The sequence below is a fragment of the Neoarius graeffei genome, chromosome 1 (assembly GCF_027579695.1).
Source record: "Neoarius graeffei isolate fNeoGra1 chromosome 1, fNeoGra1.pri, whole genome shotgun sequence".
NCBI classification, from domain to species: domain Eukaryota; kingdom Metazoa; phylum Chordata; class Actinopteri; order Siluriformes; family Ariidae; genus Neoarius; species Neoarius graeffei.
The window spans coordinates 119,594,670-119,617,176 of record NC_083569.1 but is presented as its reverse complement, the minus strand read 5'-3'; the positions used below and the strand labels follow the sequence as shown (position 1 = coordinate 119,617,176).

The 22,507-nt window shown below is 45.2% G+C and overlaps 1 protein-coding gene across 1 annotated transcript; it reads left to right on the top strand.

Annotated features, from left to right (window-relative positions):
* The first annotated feature begins 8,752 nt into the window (after nt 1–8,752).
* LOC132889621 (E3 ubiquitin-protein ligase TRIM39-like) lies at nt 8,753–10,976 on the top strand. The gene is made up of 6 exons (XM_060926319.1): nt 8,753–9,334; nt 9,445–9,540; nt 9,648–9,881; nt 9,977–10,124; nt 10,251–10,277; nt 10,379–10,976. Exons 1-6 carry the CDS (start codon nt 8,753–8,755, stop codon nt 10,921–10,923), a joined length of 1,632 nt encoding a protein of 543 aa, XP_060782302.1. The 3' UTR covers nt 10,924–10,976.
* Nucleotides 10,977–22,507: the final 11,531 nt, after the last annotated feature.

Sequence of the window (22,507 nt, the reverse complement as noted above, 5' to 3'; positions counted from 1 at the left end):
CCCAACAAGAAGATCGACAGGCGTTCCGGCACCTCCTCACATCGGCGGGGTCCACCAACGCTCCCACCACGGGCCCGTCCCCCCTCACCCTAACAAAGATGGGCCCGCAGGGCGACCCCGAGGCATTCATTATGCTCTTCGAGCAAGTCGCGGAGACCTCGGGGTGGACGATGGAGCAGCTCGCGGTGCGCCTCCTCCCCCTGCTAACGGGAGAGGCACAGTTGGCCGCGCTACAGCTCCCTGCCGACCGCCGGCTGGCCTACGCAGACCTTCGCTGGGCCATCCTCCAGCGTGTGGGGCGCACCCCTGAACAGCAGTGTCAGCGCTTCCGCGCTTTGCGCTTGGAGGAAGTCGGCCAGCCGTTCGCGTTCGGCCAGCAACTCCAGGACGCCTGCTGGCGGTGGTTGAGGGCCGACAACCACGACGCCGAGGGGATCATCGACCAGGTGGTGCTGGAGCAATTCATTGCACGCTTGCCAGTGGGAACCGCGGAGTGGGTCCAGTGCCACCGCCCGGCGTCGCTGGATCAGGCAGTCGAGCTGGCGGAGGACCATATGGCGGCTGTCCCAGCGGCAGGACAGCAGACAGCCTCTTCCCTTCTCTCTCTCTCCCTCTCCTCCTGTGTCTCGTCCTCGCCCCATTCCCCCACCGCGGAGGCGGGGGCTGGCGCCACCTGTGCCAGCCCGCTGCACTCGCGGTGGCCTCCCGTTTCTCCCTTCTGTGTCTGTCTCTCCCCCCCCTCAGGTGAGTGAGCCCCAGAACACCGGTGCGGAGAGGAAGCCCGGGCCGGTTTGCTGGCGCTGCGGGGGGCCGGGCCACCTCCAACAACAGTGCACGGTCATGGAGATGGGCACGGTGGTTCGGATCCCCGACGCTCCAGGAGCCGCCCTCGATCGGGCCGGAGCGTATCGCATACTGGTGAGTATTCAAGGGGATACATATCAGGCGTTGGTGGATTCTGGTTGTAATCAGACTTCAATTCACCAAAGCCTGGTGCAAAACGAGGCATTGGGGGGAGCACAGGGGGTGAGGGTGTTGTGTGTGCACGGGGACATTCACAGCTACCCTTTGGTGTCGGTCCACATTTTTTTCAGAGGGGAAAAATTTATAGTGAAGGCGGCGGTTAATCCTCGCCTTACCCACTCTTTAATTTTGGGGACGGATTGGCAGGGATTTCGGGATTTAATGACACACTCAGTAAAGAGTGGGTCCACCATTTAACGGGGGGGGTCCCGGTGTCACTTTAGCGGGAGCAGCTGTCACAGAGCCTTCTACATCATCTCTGCGTCAGAGTGAGGAGCCGCCGGCCCCTCCTCTCTCTGTTGGGGAATCCCTCGCGGATTTCCCATTAGAACAATTGCGAGATGAGACTCTGCGGCATGCGTTTGACCAAGTGAGAGTAATCGATGGTCAAACGCTCCAGCCGAACGCCACCCCGTCCTTCCCCTACTTCGCGATTATGAAGGATAGGTTATACCAAGTGATGCAGGACACTCAAACTAAGGAGCGAGTCACGCAGCTTTTAATTCCGAAGAGCCGCCGGGAATTGGTATTCCAGGTGGCTCACTTTAATCTCATGGCTGGACACATAGGGCAGGATAAGACACTATCCCGAATAATGGCCCGATTCTATTGGCCGGGGATTCGCGGCAATGTCCATAGGTGGTGTACGGCGTGCCGCGAATGCCAGTTAGTAAATCCAGCGGCCATTCCAAAAGCACCTTTGTGCCCTCTACCGTTAATCGAGACCCCATTCGAAAGAGTTGGGATGGATCTCATCGGGCCATTAGATTGGTCAACACGAGGGTACCGCTTTATATTAGTTCTGGTGGACTATGCAACGCGATACCCGGAAGCCATGCCTCTTCGCAATATCTCAGCATGCAGTATTGTGGAGGCACTCTTCCGCGTCATCTCCTAAGATGGAATCCCAAAAGAGATTCTGACTGGTCAAGGCACCTCGTTTATGACACGAACACTGAACGAACTGTATGGGTTATTAGGTATCAAACCGATCCGCACCAGCGTATATCACCCACAAATGGACGGTTTAGTGGAACGGTTTAATCGCACCCTCAAGAGCATAATTAAAAAATTTGTAAGTGAGGATGCACGTAACTGGGATAAATGGCTCGAACCCTTGTTATTTGCAGTGTGAGAGGTCCCCCAAGCCTCCACGGGGTTCTCCCCGTTTGAATTATTATGGGCATAAGCCGCGCGGCATTTTAGATGTGCTGCGAGAAAATTGGGAGGAGGGACCTTCAACAAGTAAAAACGAAATTCAGTACGTTATTGACCTGCGTGCAAAACTCCACACACTCACGCACCTAACCCAGGAGAATTTGCGGCAGGCCCAAGAATGGCAAACCCGCCTGTACAACAAGGGTATGCGCCTTAGAGAGTTCGCACCGGGAGATAAAGTACTTGTACTGTTGCCCACATCGAGCTCTAAATTAGTCGCCAAGTGGCAAGGACCCTTCGAGGTCACACGGCGAGTCGGGGACATCGACTATGAGGTGAGGCGGACAGACAGGTGTGGGGCGCTACAGATTTACCACCTCAATCTACTCAAACTCTGGAATGAGGAGGTCCCCGTAGCGTTGGTGTCGGTAGTTCCGGAGAAGGCGGAGCTGGGGCCGGAGGTTCAAAAAGGCGCATTGACATCGCATACCTCTCCGGTCCCCTTTGGAGACCACCTCTCCCCGACCCAACTCACGGAGGTCGCCCAGTTGCAGACCGAGTTTTTGGACGTGTTCTCGCCCCTGCCCGGCCGCACCAACCTCAGAGCACCACATTGAGACGCCCCCGGGGGTGGTAGTGCGCAGCCGCCCTTACAGGCTCCCCGAACACAAGAAAAAAGTGGTTCGGGAAGAACTCGAGGTCATGCTCGAAATGGGCATCGTTGAGGAGTCCCACAGTGACTGGAGCAGCCCGGTGGTCTTGGTACCCAAGGCCGACGGGTCGGTCCGGTTCTGTGTGGACTATAGAAAAGTCAACGCAGTGTCTAAATTTGATGCGCACCCAATGCCTCGTATTGATGAGTTGCTCGATCGACTAGGCACTGCTCGCTTTTATTCGACACTGGATTTAACGAAGGGATACTGGCAGATCCCCTTGACTCCACTATCCCGTGAAAAAACGACCTTTTCCACACCGTTTGGTTTACACCAATTCGTCACACTTCCGTTCGGGCTGTTTGGGGCGCCCGCTATGTTTCAGCGGCTGATGGACAGGGTCCTCCGCCCCCACGCCACCTATGCAGCCGCCTACCTTGATGACATTATCGTCTACAGTAATGACTGGCCGAGGCATATTGAACATCTGAGGGCCATCCTTAGGTCGCTGAGGCGAGCGGGTCTCACAGCCAACCCGAAGAAGTGTGCGATTGGGCGGGTGGAAGTATGGTATCTGGGCTTCCACTTGGGCAACGGGCAGGTGCGTCCCCAAATTAACAAGACCGCAGCAATTGCAGCCTGCCCGAGGCCCAAGACCAAAAAGGGGGTGAGACAGTTCCTGGGGCTGGCTGGCTATTATCGGAGGTTTATACCTAATTATTCGGACGTCACCAGCCCGCTGACTGATCTCACGAAAAGGGGGCACCAGATCCGGTCCAGTGGACGGAGCAATGCCAGCAGGCTTTTTCTGAGGTAAAGGCCGCATTGTGTGGGGGGCCACTTTTACACTCCCCTGACTTTTCTCTCCCCTTTATATTACAGACCGTATGCGTCGGACAGGGGGCTGGGGGCGGTTTTGTCCCAGGAGGTGGAGGGGGAGGACCGCCCCATCCTATACATCAGCAGGAAGCTGTCGGTGCGTGAGGGGCGCTACAGCACCATAGAGAAAGAGTGTCTGGCAATCAAGTGGGCGGTCCTCACCCTCCGTTACTACCTGTTGGGGCACCCTTTCACCCTCTGTTCGGACCACACACCCCTCCAGTGGCTCCACCGCATGAAGGATGCCAACGTGTGGATCACCCGTTGGTATCTGCCACTCTAACCCTTTAATTTCAAGGTGGTCCACAGGCCGGGGGCGCAGATGGTCGTGGCGGACTTCCTCTCCCATCAAGGGGGGGTGGAGTCGGCTGCAGGCCGGATGGCCACCCGGCCTGCATCGGGCGGTGGGGGTATGTGGCAGCGGGGGCGTGGCCAAGCGCCAGTCTGTGACAGGAGGGCGGAGTCAGTGAAGGTAAGTGGCAGAATCACTACACCTGTTGTCAATTAACCTGTGTTTGTGTGTGTCTTCCCAGTGACTGCGCCCTATTTAAAGAGGGAGAGCAGAGGAGCTCATCCCAAACCAGACGCCGGTTGTGTGTTGGTGTATGTCTGAGTTGGAAATTGTTCACTGAAAAGTGTGGCAATAAAAGCCGTATTTACAAACCTGATCTCTGTCCTGCCATCCTCCGTGCTCCACCCCTTCGTTAGAACTGTTACAGTCATGAAGCCAACGAACCGCTGCACGGCCTTCACATCTGTTGGGAGGGGCATGTCCATCACTGCCTTCACTTTCTCTGGGTCAGCTTTCAGACCCTGTGCCGAAAGGATATGCCCATGAAAGCGAACCTCTGGCACTTTAAACTGGAGCTTCCGTATGCTGGGCCGAAGTTTGACTTGTCGGCATCTGTCCATGAGGGCGAGCAGCTTTGTATCGTGGTCACGCCCTGCCTCCTCATCTGAATCCCCGCAGCCCACGATGAGGATGTCATCTGCTATAGGGTACACCCCATTGAGCCCCACCAGGAGCTCGTGCTGTTTCCGTTGGCACACCTCTGGGGCCACAGAGATGCCGAACGGGAGTTTCAGCCAGCGCTTGCGCCCCCAGGGTGTCCAAAAGGTGGTCATGTAGCTGCTTGGTTCATCCAGTCTGCATTGTAGAAAGGCGTCCCTCGCGTCCACCAAGGTGAAGGCCCTGGCTTTGGGGAGCTTGTAAAGTATGTCCTCCAGAGTGGGCATGATGTAGTGTGATCGCAGCAGAGCCTGGTTGAGGTGCTTTGGGTCAATGCATATTCGCAGTTTGTCTGGTTTCTTGATGATCACCATGTTGCTGATCCAGTCAGTCAGCTCTGTGACTGAGGTGATGTGGCCCTCCGCCTCATGTTTTTCCAGTTGAGCTTTCACTGCCGCCCTCATGGTGACTGGGACATTGTGGGGGGCACTCTGGACTGGCTGAACTGCTGGATTTAGCTGAAAGTGCACCACCCCTGGGACGGATTCTACTGGCGAGGTGAAGACATCCTGATACCTCTCGATGAGAGTCTCTCTTCTCAAAAACCCATCCTGGGTGCTACTGTTCACTGCATTCAGGCCTGCTGGGATAGTAAACTGCATAAGTCCAAGGCGCTCGCATGTGGACCCCAAAAGCAGTGGCTGCTGGCTGGCGTTAACTATCTCAAATTCTAAGGTGTGTTTGTGGTCTCACACAACACACTCTGTCACGAACAGACCCATGGAAGTCATCAACTGACCCGAGTAGAGCTTGAGCTTGGTGCTGCTTGGCATGAGTTTTTCTTGAGGTGCAATTCACATCTTGTCTCTCAGGCTCATAACGTCCCACGTGGCTCCCGAGTCTAGCTGGCACTTTTGCTTAGTGCCATTCAGTATGAAAGCAGCGAACCACTTTTTTCCTTTAGGACCAATGGCCCCAATGCATTCGGTTGTGAAGAGATCATCTCCGCTGTCTGTTTCCTGGGAAAGTATCGGATTGTCCATGGAGTGAACCTGAGCAGGTGCTTCGGATCCCTTGGTTTGCATGCAGACGCGAGCAAAGTGGTTGGGTGTACCGCAAGCTTTGCACACCTTTCCATAGGCAGAACATTGCTCTCGCCCTCTTCCATGATAGACACCACAGTATCTGCATGCAGAGACATTGCCTGTGGCCGTGGCTGGGGTGTATTTTTCTGCTGCTTCCAATTAGGACGGGGAGTTTTATTTGATGGCTGTCTGGACGCTGCGTTGACACTGTCTGTCTGTGGCTTGTCTTGTTCCATAGATCTTAGTGTTATGTCTGTCAGCTCTGCGGCTCTGCATAATTCCAAGGCTTTGGCCAGCGTTAGAGCTTGTTCTCTCAACAGCCGTCTACGAGTGGCCTCATTGGCAATGCCAAGTACTAATTTGTCTCTGATTAATTCGTCCCTTAGGGCCCCATAGTCACAGATTGCTGCTTTTTCTCTCAAACGGGTAACAAAAGTGTCAATGGACTCACCATCCTCCTGAAGACATAGCGCTCATATATTACGTTTTTAGACTGGTGGAAGTACTCCCCTAATTTATCCAGAACTTTCTTCACGTCATTGCGTTCTGCCTCCGTCAACTGCAGGTTGTGCTTGTAAACATGGCGACACTCTGGCCCCATTAGACTCCTCAACGTGGCAGCCTGAACCGCTGATGATGCCTGTATTAAATCCACTGCTAAACTGTAATCTTCGAATTCAGCCCTGAAGATGTCCCAGTTCGTGCTCCAGTCTCCGCTGAGCTTCATTGGAGTGGGAGGCGGGATCGGGTAGTTGAATGCCATCTTGACCACAATGTTATGCTACACGGAAGCTAATCTGCCCGGTAGTGCTAGCGATACTGTGCTAAACTAATAAAACAAAAAACGGCATATGCATAGCTGACGAACTCACTGCTTAATTGCACTGTCCATTAGCTGTCCATTCGTCATCAAGTCATCGCATTTATTAACAGCTAAGCCACTTCTGACACCATGTTTCAGGAACGAGGACACAATGGTGCGGGTGTACTTGACTATTCATGTTGTTGCAAGAGACTGCAAGTTACAGTGGGTAATCACATAGAACAACCACATGTGCAGTAACACAAACAACAGCAGGTGGCAGCACACATCCTGTAACAACAATAATCAACAATACTGTCCAGATCACTTCTACATCCATAGAAACCCCTCTGCTATAACGTGTACTGTGTGCACTGACTATCAGCATCAGTACTTTACAGCGAACTGGTTGCTACACATGGTTAAAATGGCTCTTGTGCAATATACCGACTTACTTGTGCAATACTACCTGGGTAATACTGGTAATAATACCTGTGCAATACTTACACGTGCAATACCACCTTTGCAATACACTTATGTTAACTATCTGCAAACCTGTTAATTTTTGCAAATTTGTTAATTTTTTTAATCTCTAAATTTGTAGTTTATTTCTTTTATATATATACTTTCGTTATACTAAGTACTTTTGCACTACTCCTTCACTGCCTTTCTTTTTCTCTTTATATATTTTGCTGCTGTAACAATGTAAAATTCCCCTTGTGGGATAATAAAAAGCTATCTTATTATTATTATTATTATTATTATTATTATTTTTATTTTTATTATTATTATAATAGGCAAAGATGGAGGTGGCGGAGTTGAGGATGTTAAGGTTTGCGATGGGAGTGACAAGGTTGGACAAGATAAGGAACGAGCACATCAGAGAGACAGCACATGAAGCTAAGAGAGATGAGACTGAGATGGTATGCGCACATCCTGAGAAGAGATGCAGAGCATGTGGGAAGGAGAATGTTGAGGATGGAGCTGCCAGGCACATGAAAACGAGGAAGGCCAAAGAGGAGATACATGGATGTGGTGAGAGAGGACATGAAAGTGGCAGGTGTGGTAGAGAAGGATGCGGAAGACAGGGAGCAATGGAGACGAAAGATCCGCTGTGGCGACCCCTAATCAGGAGCAGCCAAAAGAAGATTAATGTACACATTGCTCCAGCACACTCCGATGACAAAATTAATATCATTAGTAAAAAAAAAAAAAAAAACATGCTTCCTAAAACCGTACACAGTGCAGATTTTATTCCAGAGATGGAGACAGAATGAAACCTTGGAGTTCACTGAGTGAATTTACTCCATCTAGTGGTTAAAAAGTGTAACTGCCTCATGAGAAAAAAGTCAAACAGTGGGCGTGTCTCATATGACGTCAGTAGGCTGAATCGAAAAAGGAGCTCAAATCCTTTCCCTGACCAAAACCAGACCCTTTCAGCAGGACACAATCTCCAGTTTGAAGTTGCTCTCTGTTTCTTCAAGGGATTAAAACCACTGCAGGTAAACACTAAGAGAACAGGAACAAGAGGGAAAAGAGAAATAGAAAGAGGAATAGAAGAGTGCTACAGATGACTCTACTTTCTGTTTGTGTTGTTGTTTTCCACTTGATTTCTGTGACATTACAGTTCAGTTTCACAGATCATTAAATGTAACAACAAAAGAATAAAAAGTATGACGTAATTCTTTAAAAAATAAAATGTAAATATTTGACAACTTGCTGTAGGTTTAGTGAAATAAAACACTTTGGGACATGCTGTTATTGAAAAATAATCAACATTTGGGTGTGAACAGTAACTCCACTTCCCCACTGATTATTTCCAATAACAGCATGACACTGACTGTACTGTCTCCTGCTTGGAGAATTAAAATGTACTTCGTGCTTAAGGACATTTAATACACCGTGACAATAATGCATTTTTAATTACTAATTAAAATTAATATGAAGTGTTTAAAATACTCCTGAAATTTGCATTTTGAATTTCAAGTGGTTTCAGGAGAAAGGGATGAATATGAAAAATGCATTTACACTAAAGGACATATTGAAGAAAACATCACACAAGTGCAGTGAGAAGTGAATCATTCAGGAGAGAGATTTGAGATCATTACTGGTGTTATGGATTATATTCAGTTCAGTGTCCATGAACATTGTGTAAAGTTTTCTGTTGTCTAAATCCACTCTTATCATGTCTCCTGTGTCAGTCATGGCTTCCTCCAGCGGTGTCCTGAGTGAAGATCAGCTCCAGTGCTCCATCTGTCTGGATGTGTTCACTGATCCAGTCTCGACTCCATGTGGACACAACTTCTGTAAGATCTGTCTCAAAGAGTACTGGGACAGCAGTTCACACTGTCAGTGTCCAATGTGTAAGGAGGAATTCCCTAAACGACCTCAACTACGTGTGAATACGTTCATCTCTGAACTTGCTGCTCCATTTAAGAAGGCAGTTCAGGTGAAATTCAGTAGTGCTGCAGAAAAACCCACACAATCTGTGGTGCTCTGTGACGTCTGCTGTGAAAAGAAATGTGCAGCTGTGAAGTCCTGCCTGATCTGTATGGCCTCTTACTGCAAGACTCACCTGGAACCTCATGAGAGAATTTCTTCATTAAAGAAGCACAAACTGATGGATCCTGTGGAGAACCTGGAGGACTACATCTGCCTGAAGCATGAGAGACCCCTGGAGCTGTTCTGTAGAGTCGACCAGACGTGTGTGTGTCAGTTCTGTACTGAGGGAGAACACAAAACTCACAGGACTGTTCCTATAGAGGAGGAGAGTGAAGAGAAGAAGGTGAGGGACTGGAAAGTTCTGATGTATTGTATAAAGTTTGCAAATGAATTTCATGCATGAAATATCAACCTTTTAAAAAAGTTGATGCATTGTGTGTATGTTTCTCTCAGACTGAGTTGGGAAAGACACAAGTGGAAGTTCAGCAGATGATCCAGGAGCGAGTGAAGAAGATTGAGGAAATCAGACACTCTGTAGAACTCAATAAAGTGAGTCTCTTAACCCACCTACAAAATAGCTCCTTTATAAGAACACATTCAGAGATTATGATCTAATCACATGAAATAAAACAACTTCTCAATTTGTCTCCTGTTAGAAAAACACAGAGAAGGAGAAAGCAGACAGTGTGAAGTTCTTCAGTGCTCTGATGCGCTGCATTGAGAGAAGTCAGACTGAGCTGCTTAAGGTGATGGAGGAGAAGCAGAAAGCAGCAGAGATGCAGGCTGAAGAGTTCATTAAAGAGCTGGAGCAGGAAATCACTGAGCTAAAGAGGAGAAACACTGAGCTGGAGCAGCTCTCACACACTGAGGATCACCTCCACCTCCTACAGGTCAGAGTCCCTCTGTTTCTCAATAGCAATGCAGCACATGACAGGACAGCAGTCCCCATGCTGAGGGATTTCTCCTCTCTCCTGCTGTACTGTAGATTTACCTGTCACTGTGCAGCCCTCCACACACCCAGGACTGGACTGACGTCACAATTAACCCTCATCTGAGTGAGGAGACTCTGAGGAGAGCTCTGTCTCAGCTTCAGGAAACTCTCAGTGAGGAAATGCAGAAGGTTCCAGAGATTAGTAAGTGTTTATTACACAGACACATTACATTTCCAGTATTTTGTTTTAATTTATAAAAAGCAAAACATTTAATTAAATCTCTCAACATTTACTCATGAATATTATCCAAAATGTTTTACCAAACAGACCTGAAGAGAATTCAACAATATGCAGGTTTGTGAGCTCTTATTGATCACATGACTAAATATATATTTCTTCACTGTTCCGCACTGTGCAATGATAAAACTGATGTTAACTGTGTTTCTGTCTCTCAGTGGATGTGACTCTGGATCCTGATACAGCTCATCGTAAACTCATCCTGTCTGATGATAGGAAACAAGTGAAACATGGAGACAAGAGACAGAATCTCCCTGATAACCCAGAGAGGTTTAATCGTTGTGTCTGTGTCCTGGGAAAGGAGGGAATCTCCTCAGGGAGATTTTACTATGAAGTGCAGGTCAGAGGGAAGACTGCATGGGATTTAGGAGTGGCCAGAGAGTCCATTAACAGGAAAGGGGATATTACAGCCAGTCCTGAAGATGGATACTGGTGTGTGTGGCTGAGGAATGAGACTGAATATGAGGCTTGTGATTCTCCCTCTGCCTTCCTCTCCTTGAAACAGGCTCCTCAGAAGGTGGGGGTGTTTGTGGATTATGAGGAAGGCCTGATCTCCTTCTATGATGCTGATGCAAAATCTCATATCTACTCTTTCACTGGTCAGAATTTCACTGAGAAACTTTATCCATACTTCTGTCCCTGTCCCAATGATGGAGGTAAAAATTCAGCACCACTGATCATCTGCCCTGTTCATCAGATCTAATCTTTCTATTTATTTTATTTTAGTATTCATACTGTCTTGCATCAGATGAATTATCCAAGCTTTAAATGCTCTTACATCACCTCATTTTAAAAATGGTATACATGTTGCTGTCTTTTTCCTGTCAAAATATTATGTTGGGCATCATGGCACGTCATTCATTTTATTTCTGAAATCTTTCTATTGCACTTTCCTGAAAATTATTTACTTGTTTCAGGGAGACAATGTTAATCATGGACACAAAGATATAAATCATACCCATACATTCAGTATAATATGGAGTTAAAAGAAGCTAAGAGAATGATTCATGCTTTAATAATTCTCTCTAAACACAGAAATTGGTTGTTTGCTGTGGGATAAAACACTTCTGAACATGTTCTTGTTGGAAAATAAACTTCAGGGTGGTAACAGTGACTCTGCTTCATGACATCAGCACAAAAAGTGTTTTATTCCCTGCGTAGATCATTAAAGCAGATATAATGCTTTATGATGTTTTTAATTGAGAGCTGCATTTTCAATGTGAATTAAATAAATGAAGTGTTTAAAATAATCCTGAGATTTGCATGTTGAGTTTCGAGTTGTCCGCAGTTGTTTGGTGAGACAGGAATCAGATAAAAAACGTATTTTAACTGAAGAACAGGTTTTTGAAAATGTCACAGAAACACAATGTGAAATGCAGGAACATAAGTGTTACATAGCCAGATCATCCCCAGAATACCAAACGCCGACCGAGACGCTACAAAAACAAAGGGATACAAAGCTAACTTATCTGTCAAAGTTGATGGATTTTTAAACCAATAGTTAGCTCGGACCTGGATGTAATTTTCCCTGTCATGTCTACATTGAATGTGAACTTGTATCTATATCAGGAATGTGTGTCGTGATTTTTCTCACTAAAGTTGTGAAGGCCACAGGAGAGCAGCTTACCACAAATGTGCTCTTGGACAACCCAATCCTCTCTCTGAAGAGCGGCCAGCCAAAGCTCCAGTGGTTATCTCACAGTTCAAGTTTTATTTTTGTCGACGATGATAATCCAAAACAAAAATGGCCAAGACAAACCAAAGTCCTCAGGGGCTACTTCTAGATGCATGCAGTCAGCTAAGGAAAACTCACATCAAAGTGTACACCACCCGGTATGATCACCTGTTTCCTTTTCGAAGAGGTGCGTCACACACGTCCACTAATCACCTGATGCTCCCACAGCCTTCCCAGTCATCGGTATGTGCATCTTTCCCTGACTGACATGCTTCCTAACAAAAGCTTTATTAGAAAAGTCTGCAACAAATCCAATCTGTAGAGCAAAATCAGAAACCAGAAACAGAAAATGGTCAGGCAATCAACAAACAGCATAAACTACATCTGAAACAGATCTGGACATCTGGAATATACAATTTATTTTAAATATCTTATTTTGTCTGATTATAATGGGGTCATTAACTGCAGTAATCTTCTTTTCTTCTTCTTTTGGCTGCTCCTGAACAGGGGTCGCCACAGCAGATTTTTTGTCTCCATTGCTCTCTGTCTTCCCCATCCATCTCTACCACACCTGCCACTTTCATGTCCTCTCTCACCACATCCATGTATCTCCTCTTTGGCCTTCCTTGTTTTCATGTGCCTGGCAGCTCCATCCTCAACATTTTCCTTCCAACATGCTCTGCATCTCTTCCCAGGATGTGCCCATATCATCTCAGTCTCATCTCTCTTAGCTTAATTTCCAAGCTCTCCACATGTGCTGTCCCTCTGATGTGCTTGTTCCTTATCTTGTCCAACCTTGTCACTCCCATCGCAAACCTTAACATCCTCAACTCCATCACCTCCAACTTTGCCTTGTGGAAACTGCCCGGATGTGGGTGGAGCACAGAAGTACGGCAGGCTGTTATTTGCTGCAAGTTCATTTTATTTGGCTTTTCAGCGCAACTCTTTTCATTTGGGGGTATACATGGACACTCATACAGACACCATTATCAAGTCAACTTTATTTGTATAGCGCTTTTAACAATAAACATTGTCGCAAAGCAGCTTTACAGAATTTGAATGACTTAAAATATGAGCTAATTTTATCCCTAATCTATACCCAGTGAGCAAGTCTGTGGCGACGGTGACCAAGGAAAAACTCCCTCAGACGACATGAGGAAGCAACCTCAAGAGGAACCAGACTCAAAAGGGAACCCATCCCCATCCGGGCAACAACAGACAACATGACTATAGCATTAACAGTCCAAACATAAAGTCAGCTTTGTTGATGCTATAAACCCCCCACCGACGGAAACCCAAGGGCAAAACCGTTCATGACAACTGTAGTCCCAAAGTCAGCAAATCAACTGCAGTCCTAAAGTCAGCAAGTCAAATGCAGTCCCCAGCCACAAAAGCACCACTGCAAGAGTCCAGAGCGTCCTCCAGGTGCGACCCCCAACTGTCCACATGGGGCTGCCTTCCACAAGAGCAATGCGATGAGACTCCAACCAGACACAGGGCACCAGGATGTATCAGGCAGGTCCGAGGAGCAGAAGAGGTCAGCATCTCAATCCCAGGACCAACATGTAACTCAGAGGGACAATTTTTTTTTTGGGGGGGGGGAGAAAACACAGGTTGTTAGGTATACCCAGTGTCACCTGAATAAGTAGGAAAAGTATACATATTGCACTGAGTACAAGCAGGGACTCCGGCAACTAACTATGACAGCATAACTAAAAGAGGAGAGCCAGAAGGTAACACAGGCATGAGAGAGCCCTGGGACATAAAGCAGCCAGCCACTACACCGTCAACAAACTCGAGTGAGCAAGTGAGTGGGGATTGACAGCATCCATACATCCCAATTTACCAAAACACTATGTCTGAGGACCCTCCAGATCTACACCTTTACCTCATAAGCACCATTAACAAAAGGCTTGACTAAACAAATATGTTTTCAGCTGAGACTTAAACACTGAGACTGTGTCTGATTCCTGAACACTACTTGGAAGGCTGTTCCATAACTGTGGGGCTTTGTAAGAAAAGGCTCCGCCCCTGATGTAGCCTTCACTATACGAGGTACCAGCAGATAGCCTGCACCTTTTGATCCAAGTAAGCGTGGCGGGTCATAGAGGAGCAGAAGTTCACTCAGGTACTGTGGTGTGAGACCATTCAGTGCTCTAAAGGTCAATAGTAGTATTTTATAATCAATACGAAATTTGATTGGGAGCCAATGCAGTGTGGATAAGACAGGGGTGATGTGGTCATATTTTCTAGCTCTAGTAAGGACTCTTGCTGCTGCATTTTGAACTAACTGGAGCTTGTTTATGCACTTATTGGAACATCCAGACAGTAAGGTATTACAATAATCCAACTTGGAGGTAACGAAAGCATGAACTAGTTTTTCCGCGTCATGCAGTGACATTAAATTTCTTATCTTAGCAGTATTTCTGAGATGAAAGAAAGCTATCCAGGTAATGTTATCAATGTGAGTTTCGAATGAAAGCCTGGGGTCAATAATCACTCTGAGGTTTTTTACTGCTGCATGTGAAGAAAGAGAAAGGCCATCCAGAGTTACTGTGTAATCAGAAAACTTACTTCTAGGTGCATGTGGTCCTAGTACAAGTACTTCAGTCTTGTCAGAGTTAAGCAGAAGGATATTAATAAGCATCCAGTGTCTAATGTCCTTCACACATTCCTCAATTCTATTAAGCCGGTGTCTCTTATCATGTTTTGCAGAAACATACAACTGTGTGTCATCAGCATAACAGTGGAAACTAATACAATGTTTACGAATAATATCACCCAGAGGTAACATATATAATGAAGAAGCAGTGGACCCAAGACAGAACCTTGTGGAACACCAAACTTTACCTCAGTACGTCTAGAAATATCACCATTTATATCAACATACTGATAGCGATCAGTTAAATATGACCTGAGGCAGGAGAGGGCCGTTCCCTTCACTTCCACAACATTTTCTAGCCTATCCAGAAGAATGGAATGATCCATGGTATCAAATGCTGCACTAAGGTCAAGCAACACAAGTAGCGAGACACAGCCCTGATCAGACGCCAACAGTAGGTCATTTACTACTTGAACCAGAGCTGTCTCTGTGCTATGATGAGGTCTAAATCCTGACTGATACATTTCATGGATGTTATTCCTATGTAAATATAAGCATAACTGCTGTGCCACAGCTTTTTCAAGGATCTTGGAGATAAAGGGGAGGTTTGATATTGGCCAATAATTGGGCAGCTGACAGGGATCAAGGTCAGGTTTTTTAATTAGGGGTTTGATAACTGCTAGTTTAAAAGATTTGGGTACATAGCCAATCCTAAGAGAAGAATTTATTATTTTTAGAAGTGGTTCAATTACTTCAGGTATTATCTGTTTGAATAGATGTGTAGGTAAGGGATCTAGTACGCAAGTTGAAGCTTTTGATGCCAAGATCAATGAAAGTAATTCAGTTTCTTTTAGGGGAGTAAAACATTCTAATTGCTGATCTGATACAGTTATATTGTTAACTACAGGGTCACTTACATTGTCTGACCTGAAATTAGTAGTTTGAATTTTTTGTCGGATATTCTCAATTTTGTCATTAAAAAAAATTCATGAAGTCGTTGCTACTACGTACTGCAGGTGTGCATGTGTTGATAGTGGACTTATTCCTGGTTAATTTTGCTACAGTATTAAATAGGAATCTAGGATTATTTTTGTTATCTTCTATTAGGGAGGAGAAATATGTTGATCTCGCAGCACTAAGAGCTTTTCTATACTTCAGGAAGCTCTCCTTCCAAGCTAATTTGAACACTACCAATTTTGTTTGACGCCATTTATGTTCCAATTTTCGAGTGGTCTGTTTTAATGTGCGAGTGTCATCATTATACCAGGGTGCTAATTTTTTGTCTCTGACCATTTTCCTTTTTAGAGGAGCTACATTATCTAAAGTATGGCGGAATGTTGACTCTAAGCATTCAGTTGCCTGATCAAGTTCTGCAGGGGCTGACAGTGACCCAATCAAAGTTGACAGCTCTGGGAGATCATTTATAAAGCTCTGTGCAGTAGTTGACGTGAAAGTACGTTTAATACAGTAGCGTGGTGAGGTGCATATATTATTACTCAGACATATTTTGAATGAGATGAGGATAATGATCTGAGATAACTTCAGACTGTGGAAGTATGACTATATTGTCTACGTTTAACTCGAATGTTAGTATTAGATTGAGGGTGTGACCACCATTGTGGGCCGGTCCTATGACATTCTGATTAATCCCTACTGAATCTAAAATGCACACAAACGCTGTTTTCAAAGGGTCTTCTGGGTTATCGAAGTGAATATTAAAATCTCCGACAACTAAAGCTTTGTCTAAGGAAATAACCAGATCTGAGAGAAAATCTGCAAATTCAGAAAGAAACTCAGAATATGGCCCCGGGGGCATGTAAATAATAAGTAACGGAATTAACTGGTTAGACCTATTTTTCAAGGCTACATACGTTATATGAGTATGAAGAACTTCAAATGTATTAAATTTATAACCAGGTTTTTGTGTTACACCTAGATAATCATTATAAATAACCGCAATGCCTCCTCCTCTGCCAGTTAGACAAGGCTGGTGTATATAACTATCCAGGAGGACTCGCTTCATTTAATGCTATATATTCATTTGGCTTAATCCATGTTTCAGTTAAACAAAGTACATTAAACTCCTGATCAGTAATAAGTTCATTAACCATTAGCGCTTTAGATGTAAGAGATCTAATATTTAATAGCCCCACCTTTAGATCAAAGGTGCTGGCAGCAGCTGTACAGTCAGTATGATCTAATTTTATATTGATTAGGTTACTGGTGCAAACTCTCTGAATATTTCTACTTTTTTGTTGAGCCCGGGGAACAGACGCAGTCTCAATGTAGTGGACCCTGAGTGATGACTCTGTACAGCTAGCAGACAGTCGGTTTAGCCTGTTCGTCTGCTCCCTGGCCTTTGCTCTGGATTTTCAGAAATTAACTTGGCCTGTTCTGAGACTATGACCTATGCTGCAGGAAATGAGAGCAGCACCTTCCCGAGTGGGATGGATACCGTCCCGCCCTAGCAGGCCAACAGTGCCCTCAAAATTAGCCCAATTTTCTTTAAAGCCCACCCTGTTTTCAGAGCACCACCTGGACAACCAGCAGTTCAGCGACCATAACCTGCTATAAGCTACAATTGCCACACTGCATTGGGATGGAGCCAGAGCATACTACAGCATCGGACATCGCCTTCGCTTGTTTAAACACCTCTACAAAGTTACTCTTAGTAACCTCAGACTGACAAAGACATATATCTTTGAGAACCTATTTATAAGCACCTGAAAGCTCTGCTCCCTATGGTGCTAAGGCGGGAAGAGGGCACGGTGAGATGCAGGGGCATCAGAAGCATTTTATTGGGGGGGGACACTGGTGGGGGTCTGGGGGTCCTCCCCCAGAACATTTTTTATTAATTAGATGCCATTTCCTGCATTCTGGTGTATTTTTAACAGGTTGTTAAACACCTAATTTTACCTATAAAAAAAAGTCACTTAATTCAATGACTATTTTAGAGACTCAACAATACGTCCTCATTCAACTAGTCCATATATTCATCAGCCTGTTTTTAAACCCACTGCTATGCCTAAGATAATGAGATGAATGTGACACAATTTATCACCAACAATGACTTTATGGGTGCATTTTACTTTTTATTTTGTGTTTCCTTTTTATTTAGTTTTAGATGTAACAACATGCCACTGTGCCAAGCTATAGTGACACTCAGCTGTATGTTTAAAAATAAGAATATTCATAATTTCACACAATGAACAGGCATGACATGGCATCATGCAAACTTCATAACACAAAATCACACTGTGTCAAGCAATGGTGACACATAAAATGTAACTTCACACAATGAACCGGTGCAATTTTGTTAACTACCAACAGTGACTTTAGTGGGTGCATTTTACTTTTTTCCCCCGATTTAGTGATACTCATAACAAAAATGACATGGCATCATGCAGTCTTCAGAAGAAGAAACCTTTATTTGTCACATGCACACTTCAAGCACAGTGAAATTCATCCACTGCATTTAACCCAGCTGAAGCAGTGAACACGCGCACACACACAGAGCAGTGGGCAGCCACACCAGAGCACCCGGGGAGCAGTCAGGGGTCAGGTACCTTGCTCAAGGGCATCTCAGCCCAAGGCTGCCCCACGTCAACCTAACTGCATGTCTTTGGATTGTAGGGGAAACCAGGGCACCCAGAGGAAACCCACACTGACACGGGGAGAACATGCAAACTCTACACAGAAAGGTCCTCGCCAGCCGCTGGGTTCGAACCCAGAACCTTCTTGCTGTGAGGCGGCCATGCTAACCACTACACCACCGTGCCGCCCATGTATGGGCAGGGGGATAAAAGTGCAGTTTTGTCAACCTACATGCAATGGTGGTACTACAGTAATATTTACAGATTAGTATAACAAATAGATTTATAGATACAACTCTTTACATTGGTACCACCACAATTTCATAACACAAAATTACACTGTGTCAAGCAATGACACATCAAAGATAACTTCATACAATGAACAAGTGCAATTTTGTCAACCTACATGCAATGGTGGTAATACAGTAACATTTGCAGATTAGTATAACACATAGATTTATAGATATAACTCATATATATAACTAAGCTTATTGGTACCACCACAATTTCTACCACTTCCTAACTTTTATCCCCCTTTCCTTCACAATCCACCTGGAATAACATCCATCTATCTCCATTGCTTTCCTTTCTACTATTCCTTCCCCATACACCAGTGGCGGCTGGTAGTCTTTCAAACAGGGGAGGCTGGTCGGTTACGATATTTCCAATATTTTAAAAGAAAAAACACATCAATTTTGCCCATACTCTTGCCTCTGATCTGGCTGATTGTTGGCAGGGTCACAAACTGTGAAATAACAGGTTCTTTTGGCCCATTAGCCTACTGTCCAATATACATGATGGTGGTGTTGGGGGGAGGGGTATATTTTAACATTTTATATTTTAAAATTGTGGCATGTGGCATGTTGTTTAAAAATTGATCATTATTGAAAGCAGCTCTTTATCAGGAACCTCAGCAGTAACAGCAGAGTGTTCTGGAATAGGCACAAGCACTGACCTTGGGGAGCCAAACATAGAGCTGGGTGCCACACATTTCAGTCAATGACATTTTCCCTATATTTTACTTATTTTGACTGAGAAATGTTTTATTGACAATTTTGATAACCCTTCACTTCTAATCCAGGTCTGTAGTGTGAAATGTTCTCGGCTGTGTTTTTGTTTAAAAATGTTTTCCAAATTGTAGCTGTGTTTAATTCATATCCAGAGAAATATATATTCCAATATAATATACTCAGCATAAACATTTTAAATAGATTCTATATTTTTGGTCCACATGTTACTAAAGTAGCCTATTTACTGTTGTTGATGTGGGTCACTTGCTGTTAGCCAATTCACTTTCTCGTACCAGGAGAGCTGAAAGGAACGAGTATTATTCCCTACCTTTTTCACCAAGTCAATTTGAGGTGTTGGTCTACCCTGCTCTTTAATTTTAATTTTTTCCTCGAAAGGAAGACTGGCAAATGGCTTCGCCAAAATTAAATCAACAATGCTTGGCATCCGTGCGCAGCTTTCTTGCTAGCTGACTAGCCCCCTCAAGTTCAAGTTCAGTCACTCAAATAAATGAAATTTCTGGAACTAAGATAGCAAACTTGACAACACTATATTTACACTTTATTTACAATGAAAATATATACAAACTAAAAAAGCTGGTAGAAACCGTATGTAATGAATGAAATTGAAATGTAAGCTGATCTCTTACAATACACCACAGCACTTGCGAATCCGCATGGGACTGAACTGAGATTCACCGCTGCCTGTCTATATTTGAAACGAGCTGTCAATCAAAGAAAATATCCCGCCGCTTTCACCAATCACCAGTCTCCTTGTGGAAAGCTTTGCCATGTCCCTCCAACTGTGAGGCTGGGAGTCCGTGGGTGGGCGTTTTCACAGTATTTGTCCAATAACCGTCTTGCATTTTGAGATTGAAAAGCGCATAGCTCCCAAATGCCATTGAAGTCCACTGTGAGGGTGGGAGTCTGTGGGCAGGCGTTTTCGCAGTATTTGTCCAATAATTGTCTTGCATTTTGAGATTGAAAAGCGCATAGCTCCCAAATGCCATTGAAGTCCACTGAGGCTGGGCTGCATCACGTTGTCACGAGGGGGAAAAACTCATGCACACATTAGGCGAACTGGGGAAAGTTATAACGGAGTGATTTCGCACTGTAGTTGGGTTGAGCATATATATTTCTATGATTCTAGGTCTGAAATAGCAATGTTATAAGGTCGGCTATAACATAAGCCTAGCGCAGTTCATCCTACACGATGTTCGTCATTTTTAGAGGAGGCTGAGCCTCTCTCGTTGTCTTAGAGCAATCGCCCTTGCCATACACTGATTTCCCATGTTACTTTCCAGAAAACTGGCAAAGACCAGACAAAAGTTCTTCAAATCACAACAGGGAATCAATAAATATCATCAGAGCAGACTTGACCTCATTCTTGGCATTACAATAAGGTCGGCCTACTGGGTTTGAATTAAATGATAGCTAACATTAAGCTAGCTGATACATCTAATATTGACTAGCCAGCTAACTGCACTAACATTTCCACTGGGACAAAAAAAAAAAAAATGTCCTGTGGGGAAATTTTGACTTGCTTTCCACTTCTTTGTAAAGAATTTCCTTTTGTCCATTGTGTCTGGGGAGGGAGCAAATATTACAAACAATTCATCAACCAAGAATACCCCATTAGGCTAAGCTTATTTCATTGTTTAGTTGAACATTAATTTAATGTGGCCTAGGGTTAATTTTGAGGGCATATAACAAAAGAATAAGGTTTAGGAAAAGCGAGACATTGTGAGGTGGCAATGGGGCTGACGTTACCTCCGCCACTTTCGAGCAGCCTGCACCTTGCACCGAAATTTCTCTGCTTGCACTGAGATTCACTTCACTTGCGTGTGGTGAGTTGTTGTAGGTAACGCCCGGAAAACCCGGAGTGGATTTTCAGTGGTATGTGTATTCTCTTATTGATCAAGTGGAATGGATTCTTTCATGAAGCAATAGAAACAGCACTGGGTGAACTAATATTTTATATTAAATATGGGGGGGTCCAAATGAAGTATTATGAAATGTGAAGGGGACACGTCCCCTTCACATTCAATGGTGGCGACACCCATGGTGAGATGAGTGGAAGAGGAGGATCTGAGCAAACGGGTGGAAGTTGTGATATGGAGGAGATTTGATGGGTGGGGTGGGGGGGCAAGATTGCGGATGGCCTTGAATGTATAAAGGATAATTTTGAAATCAATTCTGTACTTAACTGGGAGCCAGTGGAATTGTTGTAGGACAGGGGTAATGTGGTGGAATGAGGGAGTTTTGGAGATAATGCAAGCGGCTGCATTCTGGACCAGTTGAAGCTTATGGAGGGATTTGTGAGGGAGGCCAAAAAGGAGAGAATTACAATACATTAATACGGGAGGTGACAAGGCTCTGAACAAGGATAGACATGGTATGGGGGGTGAGGGAGGGGTGGAGACGATTAATATTACAAAGATGGAAATATGCAGACTGGGTTATATTACTGATGTGAGATTGAAAAGATAATGAGCTATCGAGGAGGACACTCAGACTCTTAACCTGAGGGGAGGGGGAAACTAAGGAGCTGTCGATTGTGATGGAGAAACTGTCAACTTTGGATAGTGTGGATTTTGTACCAAGGAGCAAAATTTCAGTTTTGTCATTGTTAAGTTTTAGGAAGTTTGAGGTGAACCAGGATTTTATTTCAGATAAGCAGTTGGAAAGGGAAGAGGGCGCGAACGTGGAATTTGGTTTGCTAGATAGATTGAACTGGGTGTCATCCGCATAGCAGTGGAAATGGATATTGAATTTATGGAATATAGTGCCAAGGGGAAGAAGGTAAATAATGAAGAGAAGGGGTCCCAGGACAGATCCCTGGGGCACACCTGAGGAAACGGGGGATGACTGGGATCTGAAGGATTTGAGTTGGATGAACTGAGTGCAACCCGAGAGATAAGAGTAAAACCAGTCAAGTGCGGTGTGATTGATGCCAATGGAAGATAATCTGTTAAGGAGGATAGTGTGAGAAATTGTGTCAAAGGCTACACTCAGATCAAGAAGGATAAGAATGGAAAGTAAACCGGAATCAGCTGCCATAAGGAGGTCGTTGGTGATTTTTAAGAGAGCAGTTTCTGTGCTATGGTGGGGGTGGAAACCAGACTGGAATTGTTCACAGAGGCTATTTTGGGTTAGATACGGTAGGAGTGAAGTTGAGTGGCTATAATCTTTTCAAGTATTTTGGAGATGAAAGGAAGGTTACAGATGGGGTGGAGGTTATTAAAATTATTGGGATCTGAGCCAGGTTTTTTCAGAATGGGGTAACAGCTCCTCAATCCCACCATCATGTCTTCCATTGAGGAAGTGGAGGCTGATGACTCAGAGGTGGACTCGTCCATTACCCAAGCCAAAGTCACTGAGGTGGTTTGCAAGCTCCTCGGTGGCAAGGC

Coding starts and splice junctions, on each gene's coding strand:
- LOC132889621 (XM_060926319.1), top strand. CDS start 8,753: ATGGCTTCCTCCAGCGGTGTCCTGAGTGAAGATCAGCTCCAGTGCTCC. Junction 9,541..9,647: donor ACTCTGTAGAACTCAATAAA/GTGAGTCTCTTA, acceptor GTCTCCTGTTAG/AAAAACACAGAGAAGGAGAA. Junction 9,882..9,976: donor ATCACCTCCACCTCCTACAG/GTCAGAGTCCCT, acceptor GCTGTACTGTAG/ATTTACCTGTCACTGTGCAG.